General features: G+C 48.6%; 1 protein-coding gene across 1 annotated transcript; it reads left to right on the forward strand.

Moving 5' to 3' along the window:
• The first annotated feature begins 9,057 nt into the window (after positions 1 to 9,057).
• LOC105865558 (uncharacterized) lies at positions 9,058 to 23,910 on the forward strand. Its single transcript, XM_020283567.2, has 5 exons — positions 9,058 to 9,397; positions 15,338 to 15,538; positions 22,278 to 22,424; positions 22,822 to 22,950; positions 23,144 to 23,910. The coding sequence occupies exons 1-5, from the start codon at positions 9,376 to 9,378 to the stop codon at positions 23,362 to 23,364; spliced, it is 720 nt and encodes a 239-aa protein (XP_020139156.1). The 5' UTR covers positions 9,058 to 9,375; the 3' UTR covers positions 23,365 to 23,910.
• Positions 23,911 to 24,006: the final 96 nt, after the last annotated feature.

Raw genomic sequence — 24,006 nt, forward strand, 5'->3', positions numbered from 1 at the left:
AAAGCGCCCACGGGGCGCAGAGCTGGCCTGGTGAGAGGCCGGGCCGGAGCGGTGACGCAGCGTCCGGAAGGCGGGACCTGGGGTCTGAGGGTGCAGGGGCTGGGGGTCTGGACCCCTGGGTCAGATGGCGGAGAGGCTGGGGTCAGGATTCCTGTGTTTGGGAGAAGAGGGGTTGGGCGCGCGGACACTGGGGGTGAGAGAGGCCGGGGTTTGGGGCTCACCCCAGTTTCCGTGGTCTAAGGCCGCGGGCCTGGATTTTTGGCAGGATTGGAGATCTGAGGAGTATTGGAGATTGGAGTATGTTTCAACTGACGGGAGTGTAAAAAATATTTGGAAGCTAAAAATAGGAAACTTCTCAACTCCAATACCCCCTCACCAGAGACTACTAGGAACAATTTGGCATGGACTTTTTACTTCCTAGCCACACACACACCTTACTGGTAAAGATGCTTCTTTCACTCTCCTTTGTCCTGTAAGTAGTCTCCCCACAGCAGTAGGTAGAGAATTATCTCATTCATTTAACAGTGACAAAGGCAAAGGAGTCCTTTGTATGAATAGAACACACTTTGTTTAGCGGGTCCCCTTGGTCAAGTGGTTCTTTTTCCTGCTAGTGAGGAGACTCCTTCCATTAAACTTGTGGTCTGAAGGAAACAGACCAGACCTAACTTCCTCTCTTAAGGAAATGAGAGCCATTTCTGTCACTGGTTTGCTGTCTACTACAGGATAAAAGCAAACTTCTCACTGTGGCCTACTGAGGCCCCTAGAGATCTGTCCTCTGTTCTCTCTGGGCACTGTCTGCCAGAGACCATTGGCCCTGTGTTTTTGGTGACCTTGGGCCTCAAGCCCCTTCCCTCTGAGTCCTTTCCCTTTCCTTTCCCTGTACCCAGGATGGCCCTAGAGAGCGATGGTAGTTCCACAGAATACTTCCAAAGTACTGAACTAAATTAAAGAATATTTGGGACAGAAAATACAGATTATTAATAATAATCTGTCAATTGACAATTAATAATAGTGTCTAAAACCACAGGCTTTGAGTCCAACAGAAGAGGGCTCTTTTCTGCCTCTGCCTGTCACCTTAGGGCACCCGCTCCATCTCACTGAGCCTCAATTCTGTCAGGTAGAGTAGGCTTAATTATAGGACCTCCTAGGGGCGTCAGGAGGAGTTACTATTATTTTTTTTATTTCAGGGTATTATGAGGGTACAAACACTTTGGTTACATTTTATATCATTGCTTCTCCCTTGCTGGGGTTAGATGCGTGCTCTTCCCCCCACAATGCTCACCATGTCCTATAGTTGTGAGTTTAATTCCCCAACCCTCCATCCCTGGAGAATATTACTACCATGTGGGCACCATAGTGTTAATCAGTCAGTACCAATTTGGTTGTGAGTACAAGTGGAGCCTATTCCTCCTATCTTGTGTTACCTCACTTCGGATAATGGGCTCAAGCTCAATCCAGGAAAATATAAGAGGTGCTAGATCACTGTTGTTTCTTATAATTGAGTAATATTCCATTGTATACATATACCAGATTTTAATAATCCACTCATGAATTGACAGGCACTTTAGTTGTTTCCCTATCCTTGCAATAGTGAATTGTGCTGGCATAAACATTCGGGTACAGATGTCTTTATTACAGAATGTCTTTTGCTCTTTTGGGTAGATGCCTAATAGTGCTATTGCTGGGTCAAGTGGTATTTCTATTTTAACCTCTTTGAGGTATCTCCAAATTCTTTTCCACAGAGGTTGCACTAATTTGCACTTTTCCACAGAGGTTCCACCAACACTGTAAGAGTGTTCCTGTCTCTCTGCATCCTCTCCAGCATTTGTTGTCTTGGGATTTTTTGATAGAGGCCAATCTCACTGGGCTTAGGTGATATCTCATTGTGGTTTTGATTTGCATTTCTCTAATGATTAGAGATGTTGAGCATTTTTTTATATGTTTGCTGGCCATTCTGTCTTCTTTAGAAAAATTTCTGTTCATTTCCCTTGCCCAATTATTGATGAGGTTATTTGATTTTTCTGGCTGATATTTTAAAGTTCTGGATAGATTCTTGTTATCAGCCCTTTATTGGATGTGTAGAGAGCAAATATTTTCTCAGGAGGAGTTATTGACTAGGTGCCAGGTACATTTGCTTGCACATAGTAAGCCCTCAAAGATTGGGATGATCATTAATATTATGTTGGGCTTGTGAAGCAATGGACAAAGAACTTGGTCCTTATGGATATTTGAAATAACATGAATTAAAGATAATTTGCAAATGAGAAAAGGTTTGCGTTTTTCTCCCAGATAGTCGAGTACTGGGAAATTTTGCCTTCGGCTATCGAAAAATAATGTAGATGTTTTATGGTTAATTAAAAGGTGGGGGGCAATGGACAGAAATGATTTTCTTATAGAAAAATGTGCTGTTATAGATGATTTAAAACCAATGTGTTTTCTACACTTGGTACTTTATATTTAAACAATTAGGAAGAGCTCTTAGATAAACTGGATAAGTGCTAGTTACTATCAAGGAAACAGGAAAGCTGGGTGTTCTATATTGTTGCCCTTAATATCATTTTCCAAGAATGTTTTCCTGATGCAAGTAAAAATTGTGATCTGTTACTACAAGGGACGGAAACACAATATCCTTCATTTCCAGATTAAAATTCCGTATTTTAAAATATGATTGGGGATGCAAATAGAAAACTAAACTATTCTAATTGTAATATCAGTTTTGAGTTATTTGGGTGGGAATGGGAGGTTATCATGGTGAGGACTTGTGCAAAACATCAAGGACTGACATTTTCTAATTCAGTCCTCACTACATCTCCACATGGTAGGAAATTTTGTCCCAATCTTACAGATGAGAAAACTGTGGCTTGGGAAGAGGAAGTAGCTGGAACAGAATCACAGAGCTGGTGGTGGGACAGGATTTTGAATGGGGTTGGCAATCAGGTGGAGGTTGAAATTGAGGATGATGTTGGGATGGGGATGGGTTGTGGTTGGGACAGGATTGTGGTTGGAGTTGTGGATGGATCGGATACAGGTAAAAGGATGGAGTTGGGAATGGGTTGGGCTGAGTTTGAGAGTGATAGGGATGGGGTTGGAGATTGGGAAGAAGATGAGTTTGGAAGGTAGAGGTTGGAAACAGAGGTTGAGTTGGAGGTTGAAGTTCATAGGTGATAGAGTGGGTTGAATTTGAAACAAGTGCTGAGAATAATTAGGTGTGGGGTTAAGTTGGGTATTGAAGTTTGTGAAGAGATTGGGATGGTAATGGGAATGGGTTGGAAATTGGAAAGAAGATAAACTAGGAATGGGGTCAGAGTGGGGATGGACATCGGGGAAAGGGATGTGCATGAGTTTGACATTTGTTGGTGATGGAGATAGGGTTGGACTGGAGGTTGATATTTTTTATTGGGATGGGTTAGAGATTTGGAAGGAAATAGGATTAGGATTTGGGATGAAGGTGAGGATGGGGATGGGATTGGAGTGTGGTGGGGATGGGGTTGGGTTTCATGATTGCCACTGGGCGAAGTTCCCAAGGAAAGGATCTTAGTGCTGTGCCTGTCAGGATGCTGCTGCTGCTGCTGAAGAAATCCAGCATGGGCAGGTTGGAGCTGGTAAAGAAGATGGTGCTCATTAGGGCTACGAAGAGGCAGAGGCTGGCTATGCTGGAGATGAGGAAGGCCCAGGCCAGGTCCCGCAAGTCTGGGGAAGGAAGAGAATCAGGAACACCAAGATTGGTCCTCAGGCTCTGGGCATGGGGAAAAGGGTCACCAGTTAGTCTGGGAGTATTCTTAAACCCTCTCCCTTGTAAATTATTCTAATTTTAAGGAAATTTAAATTGGGTTCTAAAGAAGGGATATTGAAGCTGATCTCTCAGAACTAAGGATATATCTCTGGGTGGGTGAGGACAGGTTCTTGGGCAGTGAGAAGTGAGGTGGGAAACAGTAAGGACCATTCTAGACCTTTGAGGACCATTGTAGAGCTGTGAGGACTATCTCGGGGTAGTGAAGACCATCCCGAGGCAGTGAGGACTATCCTAGGGGTGTGAAGACTATCCTAGGGCTGAGAGGAACATTCCAGGCAATGAGGACCATCCCAGGTAGTGGAAACCATCTTGGGCAATGAGACCATCCTGGGGCCATGAAGACCATCTAGGCTGTGAGGATCTTCCTGGGTCTCAGAGGACTGTCCTGGGGCATTGAGGAGGATCATCTGGGGGCAATGAGGACCACACAGGGCCTAAAGACGATCATTTTAGGGAAGGAAGAATCCATTCTGTGATAGGTGAAAGGGTCCCTGGGAAAAGTAGAGAGATGAGTCCCAGGAGTGGTGAGGACAGGGCAGGGATTACAAGCATCATGGTTGTTCCAATGCCGGCAGGAGATGTCAGAGCACTGCACAAAGAAGATGGTGTTGATGAGCATGGTCAGGGAGCCAGCAGCATCCTCAGCGGGCATCAGTGGCACCTGGAATTGGACCCAGGGCTGGACTAGAGTGATGATAGTGATGATCCCCACACTGGCCAGGCTGAACACCAGGCTCAGCCGGTGGCTGATCTTCTTGGCCTCATGCAGCAGCTGCCAGCATACAGACAGCAGTGAATGGCAGCTACTCTTCTGAAACCTGCAGCAGATTGCCCACCGCCAGTGTCAGCATTGAATCTAGCCAGCCTGCCCAGCCACCCCAGGTCCAGCCTTAGATAGTGTGTACCCCATGGCCACCCTCCATGCCCTTTATCTCCCAGGTCTTGCCTCTATGCCATGCCCTACCTGGGGCCGGCCTTTAGATCTAGCTTCCAAGCCCTGCTACACGTGTAGTTTCTGGTAAACCAACCATGCTTCAGGTCCCTGACTTTTGGCTGCTTCCCCTCCCTCAGAATTCTAGCCCAGAGCTTGGCCTACCGCCTGGGCCCCTGCCTCTTACCCACCAGAACTGGTCCCCGTGGAGTTGCCTGATGAAAAATTGTGGCTATCGTCAAGTGGAATTTGGTTGAGCTGGGAGCTGTGCACATATTCTTAGAAACTCTCCTGGAAATCCCAGATAATCAATTCGAAGCTTTTGATACCGACCTCAGGGCTGTGGGTAATTGATGGGGGGACATCAGCACTGGCCCGGCTTTGTGATGTGGGAATTTGAATACTAAAATGGGAAGTCTTGGTTGTTGGCAGGTGGTTTTGGATATGGTCGTGGTTACTGTGGGTGACTGATTTGACATTGGTCAAGGAGTGAGAACTTTGGATACATTTGTGGTGAATTTGGAAAATTGTTTGAGTATCTTGGATACTGAAACAATGACTGTAGGTATTAGATGGTGTGTCTTGGATACTGACCCGGTGACTGGTGATAGGTAGTGGAGGGTCTTGGATACTGACCCGGGGAGTGGTGACAGCTGATGGAGGGTCTTGGATACTGACCCAGTGAGTGGTGATAGCTGGTGAAGGGTCTTCGCTGCTGACCCAGCGAGTGGTGATAGCTGGTGAAGGGTCTTGGATGCTGACCCGGCGAGTGGTGACAGCTGGTGAAGGGTCTTGGATGCTGACCCTGTGAGTGGTGACAGCTGAGGGAGGGTCTTGGATGCTGACCCGGTGAGTGGTGACAGCTGAGGGAGGGTCTTGGATGCTGACCCGGCGAGTGGTGACAGCTGAGGGAGGGTCTTGGATGCTGACCCGGCGAGTGGTGACAGCTGGTGAAGGGTCTTGGATGCTGACCCGGCGAGTGGTGACAGCTGGTGAAGGGTCTTGGATGCTGACCCGGTGAGTGGTGACAGCTGAGGGAGGGTCTTGGATGCTGACCCGGCGAGTGGTGACAGCTGAGGGAGGGTCTTGGATGCTGACCCTGTGAGTGGTGACAGCTGAGGGAGGGTCTTGGATGCTGACCCGGCGAGTGGTGACAGCTGGTGAAGGGTCTTGGATGCTGACCCGGTGAGTGGTGACAGCTGAGGGAGGGTCTTGGATGCTGACCCGGCGAGTGGTGACAGCTGAGGGAGGGTCTTGGATGCTGACCCTGTGAGTGGTGACAGCTGAGGGAGGGTCTTGGATGCTGACCCTGCGAGTGGTGACAGCTGGTGAAGGGTCTTGGATGCTGACCCTGTGAGTGGTGACAGCTGGTGAAGGGTCTTGGCTGCTGACCCGGAGAGTGGTGACAGCTGATGGAGGGTCTTGGATGCTGACCCTGTGAGTGGTGACAGTTGAGGGAGGGTCTTGGATGCTGACCCGGCGAGTGGTGACAGCTGGTGAAGGGTCTTGGATGCTGACCCGGCGAGTGGTGACAGCTGAGGGAGGGTCTTGGATGCTGACCCTGTGAGTGGTGACAGTTGAGGGAGGGTCTTGGATGCTGACCCGGCGACTGCTGACAGCTGGTGGAGGGGTGTGGATACTGCCCTGGCGACTGCTGACAGCTGGTGAAGGGTCTTGGCTGCTGACCCGGCGAGTGGTGACAGCTGAGGGAGGGTCTTGGATGCTGACCCTGTGAGTGGTGACAGTTGAGGGAGGGTCTTGGATGCTGACCCGGCGACTGCTGACAGCTGGTGGAGGGGTGTGGATACTGCCCTGGCGACTGCTGACAGCTGGTGAAGGGTCTTGGCTGCTGACCCGGCGACTGCTGACAGCTGATGGAGGGTCTTGGATGCTGACCCTGTGAGTGGTGACAGTTGAGGGAGGGTCTTGGATGCTGACCCGGCGAGTGGTGACAGCTGGTGAAGGGTCTTGGATGCTGACCCGGCGAGTGGTGACAGCTGAGGGAGGGTCTTGGATGCTGACCCGGCGAGTGGTGACAGCTGAGGGAGGGTCTTGGATGCTGACCCTGTGAGTGGTGACAGCTGAGGGAGGGTCTTGGCTGCTGACCCGGCGACTGCTGACAGCTGGTGGAGGGGTGTGGATACTGCCCTGGCGACTGCTGACAGCTGGTGAAGGGTCTTGGCTGCTGACCCGGCGACTGCTGACAGCTGGTGGAGGGTCTTGGCTGCTGACCTGGCGACTGCTGACAGCTGGTGGAGGGGTGTGGATACTGCCCTGGCGACTGCTGACAGCTGGTGAAGGGTCTTGGCTGCTGACCCGGCGACTGCTGACAGCTGGTGGAGGGTCTTGGCTGCTGACCCGGCGACTGCTGACAGCTGGTGGAGGGGTGTGGATACTGCCCTGGCGACTGCTGACAGCTGGTGGAGGGTCTTGGCTGCTGACCCTGCGACGGCTGACAGCTGGTGGAGGGGTGTGGATACTGCCCTGGCGACTGCTGACAGCTGATGAAGGGTCTTGGATACTAACCCGGCGACTGCTGACAGTTGGTGGAGGGGTGTGGATACTTCCCTGGCGACTGCTGACAGCTGGTGAAGGGTCTTGGCTGCTGACCCGGCGAGTGGTGACAGGTGGTGGAGGGTCTTGGCTGCTGACCCGGCGAGTGGTGACAGGTGGTGGAGGGTCTTGCCTGCTGGCCCGGTGAGTGGTGACAGCTGGTGAAGGGTCTTGGCTGCTGACCCGGCGAGTGGTGACAGGTGGTGAAGGGTCTTGGCTGCTGACCCGGCGAGTGGTGACAGCTGGTGGAGGGTCTTGGCTGCTGGCCCGGCGAGTGGTGACAGCTGGTGAAGGGTCTTGGATGCTGGCCCGGCGAGTGGTGACAGGTGGTGAAGGGTCTTGGCTGCTGACCCGGCGAGTGGTGACAGGTGGTGAAGGGTCTTGGCTGCTGATCCGGCGAGTGGTGACAGCTGGTGGAGGGTCTTGGCTGCTGACCCGGCGAGTGGTGACAGCTGGTGAAGGGTCTTGGCTGCTGACCCGGCGAGTGGTGACAGATGGTGGAGGGTCTTGGCTGCTGACCCGGCGAGTGGTGACAGCTGGTGGAGGGTCTTGGCTGCTGACCCGGCGAGTGGTGACAGCTGGTGGAGGGTCTTGCCTGCTGGCCCGGCGAGTGGTGACAGCTGGTGAAGGGTCTTGGCTGCTGACCCGGCGAGTGGTGACAGCTGGTGAAGGGTCTTGGCTGCTGACCCGGCGAGTGGTGACAGCTGGTGGAGGGTCTTGGATGCTGGCCCGGCGAGTGGTGACAGCTGGTGAAGGGTCTTGGATGCTGGCCCGGCGAGTGGTGACAGGTGGTGAAGGGTCTTGGCTACTGACCCGGCGAGTGGTGACAGCTGGTGAAGGGTCTTGGATACTGGCCCGGCGAGTGGTGACAGCTGGTGAAGGGTCTTGGCTGCTGACCCGGCGACTGCTGACAGCTGGTGAAGGGTCTTGGCTGCTGACCCGGCGAGTGGTGACAGCTGGTGGAGGGTTTTGGCTGCTGGCCCGGCGAGTGGTGACAGCTGGTGAAGGGTCTTGGCTGCTGACCCGGTGAGTGGTGACAGCTGGTGGAGGGTCTTGGCTGCTGATCCGGCGAGTGGTGACAGCTGGTGGAGGGTCTTGGCTGCTGACCCGGCGAGTGGTGACAGGTGGTGAAGGTTCTTGGCTGCTGACCCGGTGAGTGGTGACAGCTGGTGAAGGGTCTTGGCTGCTGACCCAGCGAGTGGTGACAGCTGGTGAAGGGTCTTGGCTGCTGACCCGGTGAGTGGTGACAGGTGGTGAAGGGTCTTGGCTGCTGGCCCGGCGAGTGGTGACAGCTGGTGAAGGGTCTTGGCTGCTGACCCGGCGAGTGGTGACAGCTGGTGAAGTGTCTTGGCTACTGACCCGGCGAGTGGTGACAGCTGGTGAAGGGTCTTGGATGCTGACCCAGCGAGTGGTGACAGCTGGTGAAGGGTCTTGGATGCTGACCCAGCGAGTCGTGATAGCTGGTGGAGGGTCTTGGATACTGCTCCAGCGACTGCTGACAGCTGGTGGAGGGTCGTGGCTACTCTTCCGGTGACTGCTGACAGCTGGTGGAGGGTCTAGCATACTTACCCGGTGACTGTGGATAATTGGCAAGGAGTCTTGGATACTGTTTGAGCGACTTTTGACAGTTGGCAGAGGGTATTGGATATTGACCAGGTGACTGCCGATAGCTAGTGGAGGGTGTTGGGTATTGACTTGAGGGTTGTAGATAATTGGTGGAGGGTCTTGGGTCTTGGCTTGGGTGTTGTTGGTTGCTGCTGGCAGGAAACCTGACTGGGTACTCTGTAGGTCAGATTGAGGCCTCTGAGCCATGTGGAGATGCAGGGCAGGGCCAGTCCCCAGATGCATTCAACAGCCTGCCACCTGCCTCTCAGCCCCTCCTTCTAGGCACTTCAGTGGCTGCCTGGAAGCCTGTTGGTTTCTCTCTGGAATTCAGACTCTGTCCCCTGGCATTTGGATCTCTCTGCCCTTCTTCTGTGTTTCTTGGTCTCTCCTGCCATCCACAGGCAGGGCTCAGGGATTCAGTCTGGCTTTCAGTTGAGGTTGGGGGGAGGTTCCATGACAGTTGGAGGGGTTCCAGGAGGTTGGCACCTTGGCCATGGCCTCAGACTCCACCTTATGTGAGTGACATGGGGGCTGGGACTGGGTCAGGATGGGATGGGATGGGGTAAGGGAGGAGTCAGGTTGGAGGCAGTGGGTCAGAGAGGGGCCAGGCTAGGGGCCAGAGCTGAGGCAGGGCTGAGGCAGGCCTGGGTCAACAGCATCTCTAGGATGAATGTTAGGGTGGCAACTTGCATTGTAATGCAGTCTGAGAAAGAATTCTCGACACAAAGATGAGAATTGTTTTAAAGAAACTTTATATTACTTCTCAAGGAAGGGAACGGTGCAGCACAAGAGAAAGAAAGAAGTGCCAACCACAGGAATAGGGGGTTTGGGGTTTTTATGGGGCCAGTGAGCATTAAAAAAAAGTGATTGCTGACAACTGATAGCAAAAATGATTGTGAAGCAGCTGTGTCTGTTTTTCCTCTCTCTCTTTTTCTGTCTCTCTCTCTCTCTTTTCTCTGACGCTAGCTTCTCAGTCTTCTTGGAATGTGGTCTGCTGACAGCTGGGGCTGGGGAAAGTTCGCACCCCTGCTGTCTGCTCAGGGCTCTTCAGTGGTGCCCGTTAAAACACACTCTTAAGAGAACAAGTTAAGCCACACTGGTGGTTGATCTTAAAAGACAGCAAGTGAAGCCTGAGGTGGTTAATTAGACAAGGGGTTGTTGTGCTGTGGTCTTTCCCTTCAAAGGGGCAAATTATATGCTGTGACTTTACTCTTCTTTTTTATTTGTTAGTTTATTTTTCTCTGTTAGATAATTTATTAGCAAGGCTGTCCTTTCAATGAATTCTAACATTTTCTGGAGGGCCTGCATCTGAATTTATAATTCCCTCTTCCTACTGTTAGCAAAAGGGGTTTGCTGCCCACTGTGCTAGAAGCAATACTATGGCACCAGGTTTTTGAGAAAAGAAAAGCTTTATTGCCAGTTGACCAACAAGGAGACAGGAATCCAGCTCAAATCTGTCTCCCAGTGCTGGCTTTCAGGTAGTACTTTAATTAGAAAAGGTTTAGGGGGTGGATTCTGTGATTAGTAGATGATTGGTGGAAGAAAAGGGGAGATCTGAAAAGTCCTCAGGCATGCACAGTTATCTCTTCATGTCTCCTCAAGGGTTGCATGTGCAAATTTGGGTGGAGTTAGTGTGAATTTTGGCTGTGATGTCAGCACGTTCAATCTGTGTTGATGCCAGTTGGCCATATTGGTTCCAACAGATTTCAGCCAGTTTTGTTATTTTACTAGTGACAGGGAAAAACCCTTGACTGCCAGGATGCAGCTGGGCTCCGCATCCCTGTGGGCCGGTGCTGCTCGGGGCCAGCTGGAGGCCACAGAGGGTGCACACTGCTGGGGCCTGGCCTAGCATCTGCCTGAGCCCCACCTGCTCCTGTCCTCCATTCACACTGGCTGTGAGATCTTGATTGGACACTTTTTGAATCCCACTGTTGCTGATTGGATTTTAAAGCTTGTTGCTGATTGGATGTTAAAGCTTGTTGCTGATTGGATGTTAAAGCTTGTTGCTGATTGGATGTTAAAGCTTGTTGCTGATTGGACGCTTTTTGAGGCCTACCAAGTGTGTAAAAGCAGGAGAACAAGGAAAGGGGGGTCAGAAGTCAGCTGAGCCTGCTGGAAGAAGACTTCTCTGACTCTTCCTGTGCTGCTTGGTTCTTTCCTTGGTCAAGAGCTGTAACACTAGCTGTACACCTTGCTGTAACACTAGCAGAGAGAGTTTCAGTGGTTTCAACAAGTTTTTTCTTTTCTTATATGCTATCCTGTAAGCTCAGGAATTTGTTAGTTGCTGGTTTCTTTAATTCTGGCATGGTTTCACTACCCACTCTCCCCCCCATACTTCTGAGGGTCTTTTCTGAGTCATTTTCATCCTTTTATTCCTTTCTCAAGTTCTATGTCTCTCCTTGTTCTGTTCTTCCTCTGTTTCTCTACACCTTTACCTGGGGTCTCAGGGACCCAATGAATATTAGTGCTGCTCCTCACTCTCAAAGACTTCCCATTCCAGGTGATGGAGAGGAGGCAGACCCAGTGACAGCTTGATAAGAGGAGATCAGAGAAGTCATCAGAGGTGCAGGAACCCAAAGCTATATGTGTGACCTCTCATATGGGTGAGGGGTGGGGACTTTTCAACTCACTGTTTCCCCATTCTTTCCTTTGGCTTTTGTGAATATCCTTTGAAAGAAGAAACACAAACTTTTATGATTTTAATTACATGAATACCCAGGTTATTTTATTTTAACCACTACATAGCATTGCATTTCATAGAATCTAAGACACTATCCTTAGTAGATGCTGTCATGTTAAAAAATGGCCAAAGCTGGGCCTGCTGGCACATGCTGGTTGTCTCAGCTACTCGAGAGGCTGAGGTGAGAGGATCTTTTGAGCCCAGGAGTTGGAGGCTGCAGTGAGCTATGATCACACCAGTGAATAGCCACTGCACTCCAGCCTGGATAACAGAGAGATCCTGTCTCTAAATTTTTTTTTAAAAAAGCTAAAGGGCCAAAGGTGATTTTCAGATAGTACCAATGGCATGATGCACCCCAAGTTTAGAGGTACTAAAATGTGGAAAATGTGCATTTTAGAATCAGTAAAATGTGGTATTCTTTTGTGGATTAGTTGAGATATTTGTTTGGATACTGGACAGGGACTGAAAATAAGACAACAGTAGTTTGCATTATAAAAAGTTATTTCTGTCCCATATGAACCCTGATGCTAATGTTTGGGCCCCTTCTGTCTTTTTGCTCCACTAGCTGTTGTCTGCTCACATTCCATCCAGGGAAGGAAAGAAGGGAGGTAATAAGCCCCTTCCTTTTGCAGCATGAACCACTTTTGTTCATACCCCATTTATCTCATTGACCACCCCTTTGTCATATGGCCACACTGAGTAGAAAGGGAAGCTGGGAAATGTCTTTATTCTAGGTATGTTTTTGGCCAGTTAAAGAGTTTGGCTTTTGTTCTATTGCATAAAGGGAAGATTAGCAGACTTTGCCACCCACTGTTTGCCTGTTGTATTTTCAACCAATCTCTTCCTGTTGGACATTTAGATTATTCTAACTCTCATAGCACCTATCACATTTGGTCTCGATATATTTGTGTGATTGTTGGTATGATGCCTGCCTTTTTAGATACATTGTAAGCTCCAAGAGGGCTAGGAGCTAGGGCTCTGTCTGCTTCCACTTCTATCTGAAGCACTCAGCACAGGGTCTGGCACATGGTAGTTGCTTAGTAAACATTTATTGAATGAATACATTATTTTCTTTTTCTTTATTATGCCTAGTCCAAACATACTGCAATGACTTTTTTTTAAGAGACAGGATGTCACTCTGCTGCTCAAGATGGAGTGCAATGGTGCTACCATGACCATGGCTTACTATAACCTTGAACTCCTGGGCTCAAGTGATCCTCCTGCCTCAGCCTCTGGCATAGGTGGGACTATGGGCACATGTCACCAAGCTTGACTAATTTATAAAGTATTTTTGTTGGGATGGGATCTTGCTATATTGCCCAGACTGGTCTCAAACTCCTGGTCTCAAGTGAGCCTCCCAGAGTGCTGGGATTATGGATGTGAGCCACTGTGCCTAGCCTGCAATGACATTTTGTTTGTTTCTTTTCCTTTTATTTTGATAGGGTAATTTCTTAGAAATTCTGAGCCAAATAGGATATACTTTTGAAAAAAGATATTGACACTTACAGTCAAAGAATACCTCAAAGAGTACACATAGGTAATTCCAGTATGTGATTTACTTGTATACAAGGAAATTAATAATGGATTGATTTCATTGAAAAAAGGCAAAAATAGGATTTGTACAAGAGGAGGAGGGGAAGAAGGAAAATCTGAAGATATATCTGTTTATTTCTGTATCTTAGTCTATCTATTCATCCATCCAGGTACCCGTCCATGTGGTATATATGCTAGAACAGTGAGTTTCCTTTTCCTGTCCGTGGGTATATCGTTGAGCCATTAGCTAGCAAGAAGTCCACTGAGGGTATTTTGCCCTGACAGTTTCACACCTTTGGGTGTGTAGCTATAACGTATACATAGCAGGCTGTTTCTTTATCATGTCTATCATTTATCTGCTCTATGCCTCAGTTTCCCCATCTGAAAATGAGAATAATAAAAACAGCGTTGTTAGCACCTCCGTTTCAGCTAGCCAAGCCTGCACCATGTTTTTCCCTATCTGTTTCTTCCCACCAAGCTGTTCTCTCAAAAAATTCCATCAACTTATGTAACCCCCAAGGGTGCATGGGTTGCAATACTCTTATCAGCGTGTACATTTTCAGTTGCTTTAATTCATGACACTTTAATAGATATAAATTATTACTTCCTTATTTTTATTTCTATTGCTTTGATAAGTGATAAGGTTGAGCATGCTTTCCCATGATAATGGGCCTTTGTATCTCTGTCTTTTTGAATAGTCTATTCTTCCTCTTTGCCCATTTCCCTGCTGAGTATTCATCTTTTCTGTATCGATTTGTAGAAGCTGTTTGCATATTAAGGGTATGAAAGGCAGTATAGTTAATAGTAGTTAAGGGTGTGAATCATGGACCCTGAGGCAAGATAACTCGGATTAGAGTCCTGGCTCTTTCCTTGCCAGCTGTGTGTGACCTTGAGCAAGGCATTTAACTTTATGCCTCTGTTTCCCCATCTGTCAACGGAGACAAATACTCTTCATAGAGTTTTTATGAAGACGAAATGGGTGAATAACATGTAAAAGCACTTAGAACCCATTGTAATAAAAACCTGTTGAGTTTTTATATGTCATAGCTATTGATTGAGTTATAAAAGTTTCTTTCTCCATCCTCTAAATTCTTCCCTGTGTTCTGGACTGGTATACCCAATTTCCTCCAAAATCCACAATGAGCTGTACCACAGAGGATGAGAAAGAATTATTATTACTGAATACTGTTAATGCATCCACCCATTTATTCATTTATTCATTCCTCCTTAACAAATGTCACTGGCTCCATACCAGGCAGTGGGGATATAGCAGGAAACAAAATAGTTTGTTCCTTATGCCCATGGAGGTCTGTTGGGGAAGATTGATAGGAAAAATATCAGTCAAGTAGTTAATCCTAAGTCTGTGATCTGCCAGAAAAGGAGAAATACACTGCACTATGGGATCATCTAATAGGCGACCTGATCAAGAACTGAGGCAGGGGCTGGGCTCAGATGTAGAGAAAGTGCCATTGGAGATGAGACCTATGGGGTGATTAGGACAGGCTGGGCAAATGTGGGGGATGACTGTCCCAGGCAGAGAGAACAGCCTGAACTGTGTCAAATCCCCAAGGTAAGAAAACCCTTGGTAGTGGGAGAAACCCTGTGGTCCAGTGTGGCTGGAGGTAAGTGAGTAACGGGAGGATGGAAGGTGAGATGATAATGGTAAAGTTGACAGAATCACAGGTGCCTTGAGAATGTTGGATACACCATCCATATTCCTTCTTTTGACATCATGGGTCCTGCCCTCATAAACATACTTTGGAACCTGTGTTATAGTTGTTTGTGTTCCGGATTGGGATTCGGGACAGGGATGGAGATGGGGTTGAGAGTGGAGATGGAACTGGGGTTTGGGGAAGAGGGACCAGAGGATGGGGCTGGAGACTAAACAAATAGGTTTGGGCTTAGGGTGGGGTTACGGTTAGGGTATTAGAGTTAGTCATGGGAATGGGGGTATTTTTTAGTTAGAGACAGGGATTGAGTTGTGTCTGAGGTTTAGGATAGGGAGAATAATGTGAATGGGGTGGATTATGGATGGTGCTGGAGGTGAAGTTAAAGTTGTGGATGAGACAGGAATAGAGATGGGGTTTAGGTTGTGGTTTGGGTGGGGATGGGGGATGGTTGTGAGTGGAAGGCGATTGGAAACAGGATAAAAGGCAAAGTTCGGGTGGGGTGGGGATGGAGACCAGGATGCAGCAAAGTGATGGAGAAAGATCCAGGCCCCCAGAACTCTATTCTTTCCCAGCGGACCTGGGCTTTTCCTGGGAGGAGGACCGCAAGTTCATCCTGCGGAGCTGGTCTCTCGTCTTCAGCATCCTCGCGACCCTGATGATTCTCAGCGTGATGGATGGGCGTATGGCCTATGTGAAGGGACCCTACAATGGCTACCTGGGCTTCTGGACTAACTGCAGGAGGCACAAGTGTGCCAACCTGGGCCAAGTGACCGGTCAGTGTGAGCCTGGACATGCTGTGAGGCTCTGTAGAGGGGTCTCTGGAAATGACGTGTGGTGGAAGTGTCTGGGGAAGTTTCTTTGGGTGTTCTTTTTAGAGGGTCTTTAGGATTCTCCGTGGAGTCTCTGGAGATTCTTTGAAGGCCTCGTGAAGGAGTCTCCTAAAGTTCTGTGTGGCCGCTCAGGTAACACGACCGTCGTGAGTAGGAAGGGGGCACCACTGTGGGCTGCAGCCTCTGTGTGATGGTTAGATTGCCAAGGGCACCATCATTCTCTGTCTCTCTTTCTAAGATAGTGTTTTCCTAAGGTGACAAGAGCCTTTCAGCTCCTTCAGAAACATCTTGCCTCCTTGTAGGTCTCTGCATTTTAAGTGCTTTTGAACATTGCAACAGGAGGCAGTCCAAAGCCTGTAGCTAGAGTGCCTGGGTTTGCATCCCTACCCTATCACTTGGGAGCTGAGAGATCTTGAGCACAATCCATCACTTCTCCATACCTTAGTGTCCTCATTTCTAAAATGGCAGTGGTAGTAGTACCTGTTTGTGGGTTGTTTGAGGAAACAAGTGAATTAAAGCATGTAAAGTAATTAGAACAGTGGCTGTCTATGCCAAGGGTACCTATTATTATTATAAGGATTTTTTTTTTTTTTTTTAGCCAATGCACCTATCTTCATTTTGGATCTCTACTAAGTGCTTATGAGAATTCCAGAACAATGTGTAGCATTAATCTTATTTGTTTATTTTGAATACCTCTTTCTCTTACGTCTCCCAAACCCAAGCTGGCATAAATAAGTTGAACAAATAGTTTATGGCTTAAGTTGTGGAAAAATCCAGAGGCATAGACCTGTCCAGGTTCAGGTGCTGTATGTAGGTGCCCAAAAGATGTCATTAGGAATCTGTCTCCTATCATCTCTTCCTGAAGGCTTCCTCTGTGTTGGGCCCTTCAGGAAGCTGTGGCTGGGGGCCATTGGCGGCTCCTGGAAACAAACGGGAAAAGAGAAGAGGTTCCCTTCTGTCACTCTTAAGCATTAGCTCTCATCAGATCCAATTTACTTCCCTGAGATTTCTCATTCTTCCCTGAAGCAGCTGCTGTGGCCAGGAGGATGTCATGCTGTCATTGGGTGGGTATGGCTCATCCAATTTTCTTTCTTCTTTTCGTTTTTCTTTGCTTGAGACAGAGTCTCGCTCTGTTGCCCAGACTAGATAGCCATGGCATCAGTCTAGCTCACAGCAACCTCAAACTCCTGGGCTCAAGTGATCTTCCTGCCTCAGCCTCCCCAGTAGCTGGTGCTACAGGCATGCACCACCATACCTGGCTAATTTTGTTTCCTCTATTTTTAGTTGCCCTGCTAATTTCTTTCTACTTTTAGTACAGACGGGGTCTTGATCTTGCTCAGGCTAGTCTCGAACTCCTGAGCTCAAGTGATCCTCCTGCCTTGGTCTTCCAGAGTGCTGGGATTACAGGTGTGAGCGATGGTGCCCAGCTTCAATTTACTTAAGAGTCAGTGGAGGGTTTTTTTCTGTTAGAACAGAGGGTGGGTAGAATATTCTTCTGAACAAAATCAAGAATATTTGCTGTTGCCAGAAGAACAGTAATGGATGCTGGGTGGACAAAAACAACTGTGTGATATGTCCCTCTATATTTAAGATATTTTATTTGACCATAATTACTTTGAGGGTAGATTCCCAAGAGCAGAATAGCAGTGCTTCAAAAGGGATGATGAATCTTTGTAAGGCTTTGATACATGCTCACAATAGAAGTCAGGCTTCTCAGAACAAGAAACAGAAGCCAACTCAAGCTGCTTTAAGCAGAAAGTAGTTTTATAAAGGATGTGGGGAGCTTGCAGAATCTCTGCAGGGCCAGAGAACTGGGCTCTGGGGCAGTGATCAGGAACATGCCCCAAAACTCGCAGGAGCATTGGCTGGCTTGGCACACACCCTGGTACTTGCCCTGTGGACCCCACTATCTCCAGGCCCTGGACTCCTCTGGGGAGTCTGTTTCTCTGCTGCCCCGGAACCCTGGAAGTAGCTGTGGTGACCCCCACCAGGATGGATTCCAGCCTACTTGTTGTGGCTGCCAGTTCCATGTCTAGCTTGACTCTATCCCTCTGGTGGAGCCTGGTCATCCTAGCTGCAAGGGAGGCTTGGGAAAGCAGTTGTTTGGGTTGCTCACTGGGAGGTGTGGATGCCTAAGTTTGGGAAATTCCCCAAACATAGGACTGGTGTTCAGAGGTGCCAGGAAGGAAAAAAAAAAAGGCAAAATGACAAATGTCCATTGCATCTCCATTTTGTTCTAAAACTTGATCTTGGTGTAATTTTTAGAAACTTTTATTTTAAAACTTAAATTACTTTTATTTTATTTGAATAGGTTATATATTTATGTGGTTCAACATCTGAAAAAGTACAAAAGTCTCCCCCTTATTTCGGGCCTGTATCTGATCAGTTCCCCTCTCTGGAGACAGCACAGGTTACTAAATAATTTTTAAGCTCTTGTGTGTTCTTCTAGTCATATTGTTAGGTCTGGTGGAGGGTAAACAGGTGACAAAAAGGTGGCTAAGGATGAAGAACGATAACTGAATTGAAGCTAGGAACCAAACTGCCACTACAAACTGTTCCCTGTTGGGAACATACATAGTAAAAAGTCCTAGTAACCTTTAACTGACTCAGAGCTCAGTACCTAAATAATTAGCATAACATGGGTGGAGCTTCACAGAGAATTCTGGAAAAGATGCATGCGCAAAAAGGGAAATTGTTATATAACCTACTCTGTTATGTAACCTGGCATATAGGATCTGTTATATGACATCATCCTGTCAATCACCCCCCCAAAGACAGGAAACAGCAACCAATCCTGGCAGCAGAAAGGCGGGACAAGCTAGTAGGCTAATGAAAGGTAACATGTGCTCAGCCTCCAGGGTGTTTCTCCTCTCCTGGAGACTGACCGGTTCCACTCTCTCTGGAATGTATTTTCCCTTTGTGTAGCTCCCTTTCATTCTTTCTTTTTTTTTTTTTTTTTTTTTTTTGAGACAGAGTCTCACTTTGTTGCCCAGGCTAGAGTGAGTGCCGTGGCGTCAGCCTGGCTCACAGCAACCTCAATCTCCGGGGCTCAGCGATCCTACTGCCTCAGCCTCCCGAGTAGCTGGGACTACAGGCATGCGCCACCATGCCCGGCTAATTTTTTGTATATATATTTTTAGTTGGTCAATTAATTTCTTTCTATTTTTGGTAGAGATGGGGTCTCGCTCAGGCTGGTTTCGAACTCCTGACCTTGAGCGATCCGCCCGCCTCAGCCTCCCAAAGTGCTAGGATTACAGGCGTGAGCCACCGCGCCCGGCTCATTCTTTCTTTTATGTGATGAACTGTTTGTATTAAGTTGCTCTGTGTTTGGGATCACTCCGTTATTGGCTCGAGTTGGTACCAGTACTCATTCTGCACACTGGGAACAGGGGGACCAGAGAATACCCACACAGATGAACCTAACGGTGTTCTCTGCATATATGAGAAAACTATACACACATGACTACACACACATATGATTACATATACACATATATAGGTATGTGTAGACATGTGTTTTTTAATTTTCTAAAAGTACATGGCAATATTATAGTTCTCTTTTTGAAGGCAAATCACATTTATTGAATGCTGAGAATCTACAGATCTTTTTGATTGGCATAAAGGTGTGACTTACAAATCTTGAAGGTTTTTATTTTGTTCATAAATTTTCTAATTCTAGAAATCTAGAATTTTTATGTAGTCTGATTTCTCTTCCTTTATCTCTATGACTCTATTGATTGCTTCTTGGCTTCGGGAAGTTCTTCTCCCTCAAGATTTTTGATGAATATTCAATTATGTTAAAACATTTTTTTTGGCCAGGAACAGTGGCTCATGTGGCTCATAACACTTTGGGAGGCCAAGATGAGCGTATTGCTAGAAGTCAGGAATTCAAGACCAGCCTGAGGAACATAGCGAGACCCCATCTCTACAAAACATAGAAAAATTAGCTGGGCCTTGTGGCACATGCCTGCAGTCCTAGTTACTTGGGAGACTGAGGCAGGAGGATTGTTTGAGCCTAGGAGTTTGAGGTTGTGGTGAGCTATGGTAATACCACTGCACTCTAGCCTGGGCAACAGAGTGAGACGCTGACCCAAAAAAAACTCATTACTCTTTTAGGGCTTTATTGTGATTTTGGTGGGTGGTATGCAGGGAACATTGACTTCTGTACTCCTTGCTGACGTAAGGAGGGGACCTGAATTAGGAGTCTGTAGGTCACAAGTGACAGAAACTAATATGAACTAGCTAAAGTGAAGGAATTTATGGGATCACTTGAGTGAAAAATGGTGGCAGTAGGAATGCTTTCAGGCATGGCTGGATTCAGGGATCCAAGAAGTAGCTTTAGATACTGCTGTTTCTTGGCTACTTGAGTTGGTTTCATTCTCAAGGCTCTCTGTATTGACAAGTCAGGATTCACTTAGGAAAACAAATCATTATAGATTCTTCAGAGGGAAGATTCTAGATTCTTCACAGGGAATTTGTTTCATGGGTAAAAGAAGAGCTGAGAAGTCAAGTAGGGAATACTGAGGAAAACCAGATGTTATAAGCTACAGGAAGCTGCTACTCCCCTCAGCCAGAAGGACAAACGGTGGAGGTGGTATTACTAGAAGCCAGAAACGACAGCCATCTGGAAGGCATACACCATGGTTGGGTTTACTTAGCAGTGGCTAGAATCAGAGAAGAGATTCAACTACTACTGAAGACACCACCAGTGGCTTACATAGAGAGGGGGACAAATACCCTGGCTTGTCCTCTGTTTCCAGAGCCAGTCTTCTGCCAGTTCTCATCAGGCAAACACACTGGTAAACCTGTAGGCAAAGGAGGCTGAGAAATATAGTCCTTGCAGTACAGAACAGGGCAAGGTGGGGAATGATTTGGGGGCAGATGGACAAATAACTGGTAAATCTGTTAACACCTTGGCAGAATTGCTAACGATTTCCAAATCTGGTAGAAAAACAGACGTCAAGAGTTCTTGCAAAAGTCCTGTGTGGCTTGAGGCACTTGGGCAGCCTGCACTAATTCTGTGGCCCAAACAATGCAGTGTGCTGATTGGCTAATAGCTAGGGCTGAGAGTGTGGCATGGGTAGGAGGCGGAAATGCATGGAGGGAAGCTGTAAACGTGCACTCCTCCTGACCAAAGTGCAGGGTGGGCTGGGCTCTGGGATGTTGAAAGTCAGGGACTTGAGCGTCATCTCATGGCTCTTTCTCTCTTTCTCTTGTCTGCTTTTCCTTCTTAGTTTTATTCTCAGTCCTATCCCCATGAGGCTGGGTCCAAGGCTCAGGCAGCTCCAGGCTTATAAATCCCCTTTCCTAGAGGAGACAGGGCTCTTCCCTGACAGCTTTGATTAGAAAAGGTCCCAGGGAAGACCTTGGTTGGTTAGCTTTGGTCATGTCCCCATCTTTGGACCTATTACAGGGGCAGAAGCACAAAGGACAGTGATTGGCTCAGCCTGAGTCGTATGAATACCTCTGTGGCCCAGAGTGCAGGATATGTCATGAGAAGCCTTGAACCAGGATTATCTGAGTGGAGTGTAGGGTATCCCTTGAGAGACAGAAGGCTGCTGTATGGGCACACGAAATTCTCCATTCAGTGCCTTGATGTCTGGCTGAGTCCCTTGTCCCGGACCTCTGCTTCTTGACTCTCCAATGAGCAGAAAGAACCAAGGTTTAGGGCAAGACTGGGGTTTCCCCAAATCCTGAGAGTGCTATTGCTGTTCTGTATATATGATGAAACTTTCACTTTCTTGTCAGGTGTTAGAGAGATATGCAGTTTTCCAGAAACAAAGCAGATGAGAGCTTAGCTCATTTGTCTAAAACAGCCTTGTGCTGTTCAAAGTTGACTAAGTAGAAAAAGGGCTAAAAGGAGGAGATGTAATTTTCAGAGCTGAAGCATTCTTGTCATATTGGAAATGTGAATTGGCTAAATATCAGTTGTAAACTGGAACTGAGCTTTTAGGCTCATTGATTTTAGAGTCTTTGATTTGGAAGTTTTTCTTGTGTGTACATCTGTGTGTTTGCTTGTTGAGGGGCTGTAGGGTATGAACGGGGGTGATATTGGGTTGTCTGGGCATGTGAATGGGGTCACTAAGGAACCTTGGGGTATGACTAGGAGAGACTGTAGCAGATGTAGGGTGTGTTTGGAGATGACTGGGGGTGACAAGTGTCGGGTAACTTGAGGGTGCTATTGGGGTTGTCTGGGAGTGATACTATGGGTGTTAATGTGAGTTGGTGTGGAATGTCTTTTGGGAGTACAATAGGGTTGCTTTGGGGGTGTCTGTGTGGGTAACTCTAGAAATGATTGAAATGGTTCTGTGGGATGACCTTGAGGATGTGGATGCCTTGGGAGGGTCATCTATGGGGTGACCTTGGGGGTATGTGGGGTTTATTATGAGAGTGTCGGACTGTGAAACTGAGGTAAATGGGGGTGATTTGGGTTATGAGTAGGATGACATTGAGTTGACTTTCAGAGTACCTGGAGGTGACTTTGTGAGTGAGAGTAGAGTTATTTTGGGGTTACTAGGAGGTGACTTTGGTGATGTGAATGGCGGTGTTTTGAGGATGTCTGCAGCCAGACTTTGGGGATGTTTGTTGGGCTGCTCATGGGTGTCAGTGGGAATGACTTTGGAGGGTGACCTTGAGGAGTGTCTGGGAGTGATCCTGGGACACTTGTCCTCCGTCCTCCCAGTTCTTATCCATATGAGTGAAGGCTTCATGTTACTGGCCCTGGGGCTGTGCCTCCTCCTCCTCCCTGCCATGGGTCTCTCCTTCCGCCCCTTCTTCCGCCGCCTGTACAAGGTTGACTTTGTCTTCAGTTCCCTTAGCATCGGCATTGGTAAGTGTTGGCTCGGGTGGGGTGGGGGTGTTCCTAACCCCAGCATCTCTTTCTGGCTTTGAGGAACAGTATCTAGGCTTTAGCCCTGCTATCTGCTAGGTCTCTGTCTTGGACTGTCTCTTGGGATCTCTGCCTGACTCTCTGTGTTTACCTGAGTTCTACCCTGTCTTTCTCAGTTGGGGTATGTGTGTGTGTGTGTGTGGGGAGGGTATCTCTCCCGCTGTTTCCCTCTCTTCCCCCACACCCTACTTTCTCCAAGTATCTTTCTTTGTGTCACGTGTGTGTGTTTCTCTCTGCTTGTCATGGTGGGTAGAAGATGTCTGTCTCCGTCTCTCTTCTCTTGCCGGGGTCCCAGAGACACTGTCCAGCCTCTTGTCCGTCTCTGGCCCCAACCCAGGGCTCCTGCTTTTCCTCAGCCTGACGCTCTTTGCAGTCAACTGTGAGACGGTGCATCCCAGACCACGAATATCCTACCAGGTGGCCTTCTACATGTGCTGGTGTGCCAGTGCCCTGATGCTGTGGGCCGGTGAGGGCGAGGCGTCGGCAGGAAGGGGCGGGACCTCAGCAGGTCAGGGGCGGATGTCGGGAGGGGGAGAAGGAGAGGCGGGACCTTGGGCTGGATGTGGGCGGACCTGGAGGGGAAGCCTGGAGGAATGGGCGATGGGGCGGGGCCTAGAGTGGGGCTGGAGTCCAAAGACCCAGCTAGCTCTCTCCCCCAGGAGCCCTGTGCTACTTAAACCAAGTGGGCATGTGGAGCAGGAGGATAACCTTTGTGGAGCGGCGGCGGATGAGCCAGCGCCGGTGGGCCATACATCATTTTGTCCAGAGGTGCGCATCCAATCACCGGAACTCAGACATCAACTCTGAGCACATCCTGCACCTGCCCAATTCCCACAGCATCCAGGAGAGCCCCCAAGTCTCTGCCAGGAATAGCACCTGAGCTTCTCAAGACACTGACCGGTACCGTGGCCAGATGCTGGGCCCAGCCCCTTCAGTGTGGCCACACCCCCGAGATTACACCTCCTTGAGACCCCACTCCCTGAGACCAGGCCATGTCCTCCAAGGACAGGTGACAAACCCCGACCATGGCTGTAGGGCCCACCCTTTGTGGTTCTGTGTCTGTCCACTGGGGCCTCACAGTGCCCCATTCCAGAAGTCCTATACCCCTCTCCCGATCTGTCCCTCTGAGCGTTCAGCTGAGCCCTGCGGTATGGCTGCTTTGTGTGGCACCACCCCAGGGTGCCGAGCCCTCACAGGCCATGCCCTGAACCCACTGTCTGTCCTTTCAGCCAGGGTTGTCTCCATCAGAACCCCTCTTCCCGGACTTCCAGCCCCGCCCTACATCCACTCTTGCTCCCAGGTAGACATGGCACCCTCAGCATTTGGTGTAGACAGGACCCTGAAGGCGTGGCTTGGGGCTTGCGATAACATCCCTTGGCCCCTGTCCTGGCTTCCTCATCACAATAAAGAGTGGGGCTATCCAATATCTCCATATCCCATCTTCCACTGCCCCCATCTCCCCCACAAGGCAGGGTCAGGCCCAGTGTGAGCAAAGGGGTCTGGTATCCCTGACTTGCCTTTT

The sequence above is a fragment of the Microcebus murinus genome, chromosome 16 (assembly GCF_040939455.1).
Source record: "Microcebus murinus isolate Inina chromosome 16, M.murinus_Inina_mat1.0, whole genome shotgun sequence".
Taxonomy (NCBI): Eukaryota; Metazoa; Chordata; class Mammalia; order Primates; family Cheirogaleidae; genus Microcebus; species Microcebus murinus.

Bases quoted from the DNA above. Each gene is read 5' to 3' on its own strand.
- LOC105865558 (XM_020283567.2), top strand. From the start codon at position 9,376: ATGGCCTCAGACTCCACCTTAT. The intron at 9,398-15,337 runs GTGAGTGACATG...ATTCTTTCCCAG, and splicing joins GGCCTCAGACTCCACCTTAT to CGGACCTGGGCTTTTCCTGG. The intron at 15,539-22,277 runs GTCAGTGTGAGC...CCGTCCTCCCAG, and splicing joins CAACCTGGGCCAAGTGACCG to TTCTTATCCATATGAGTGAA.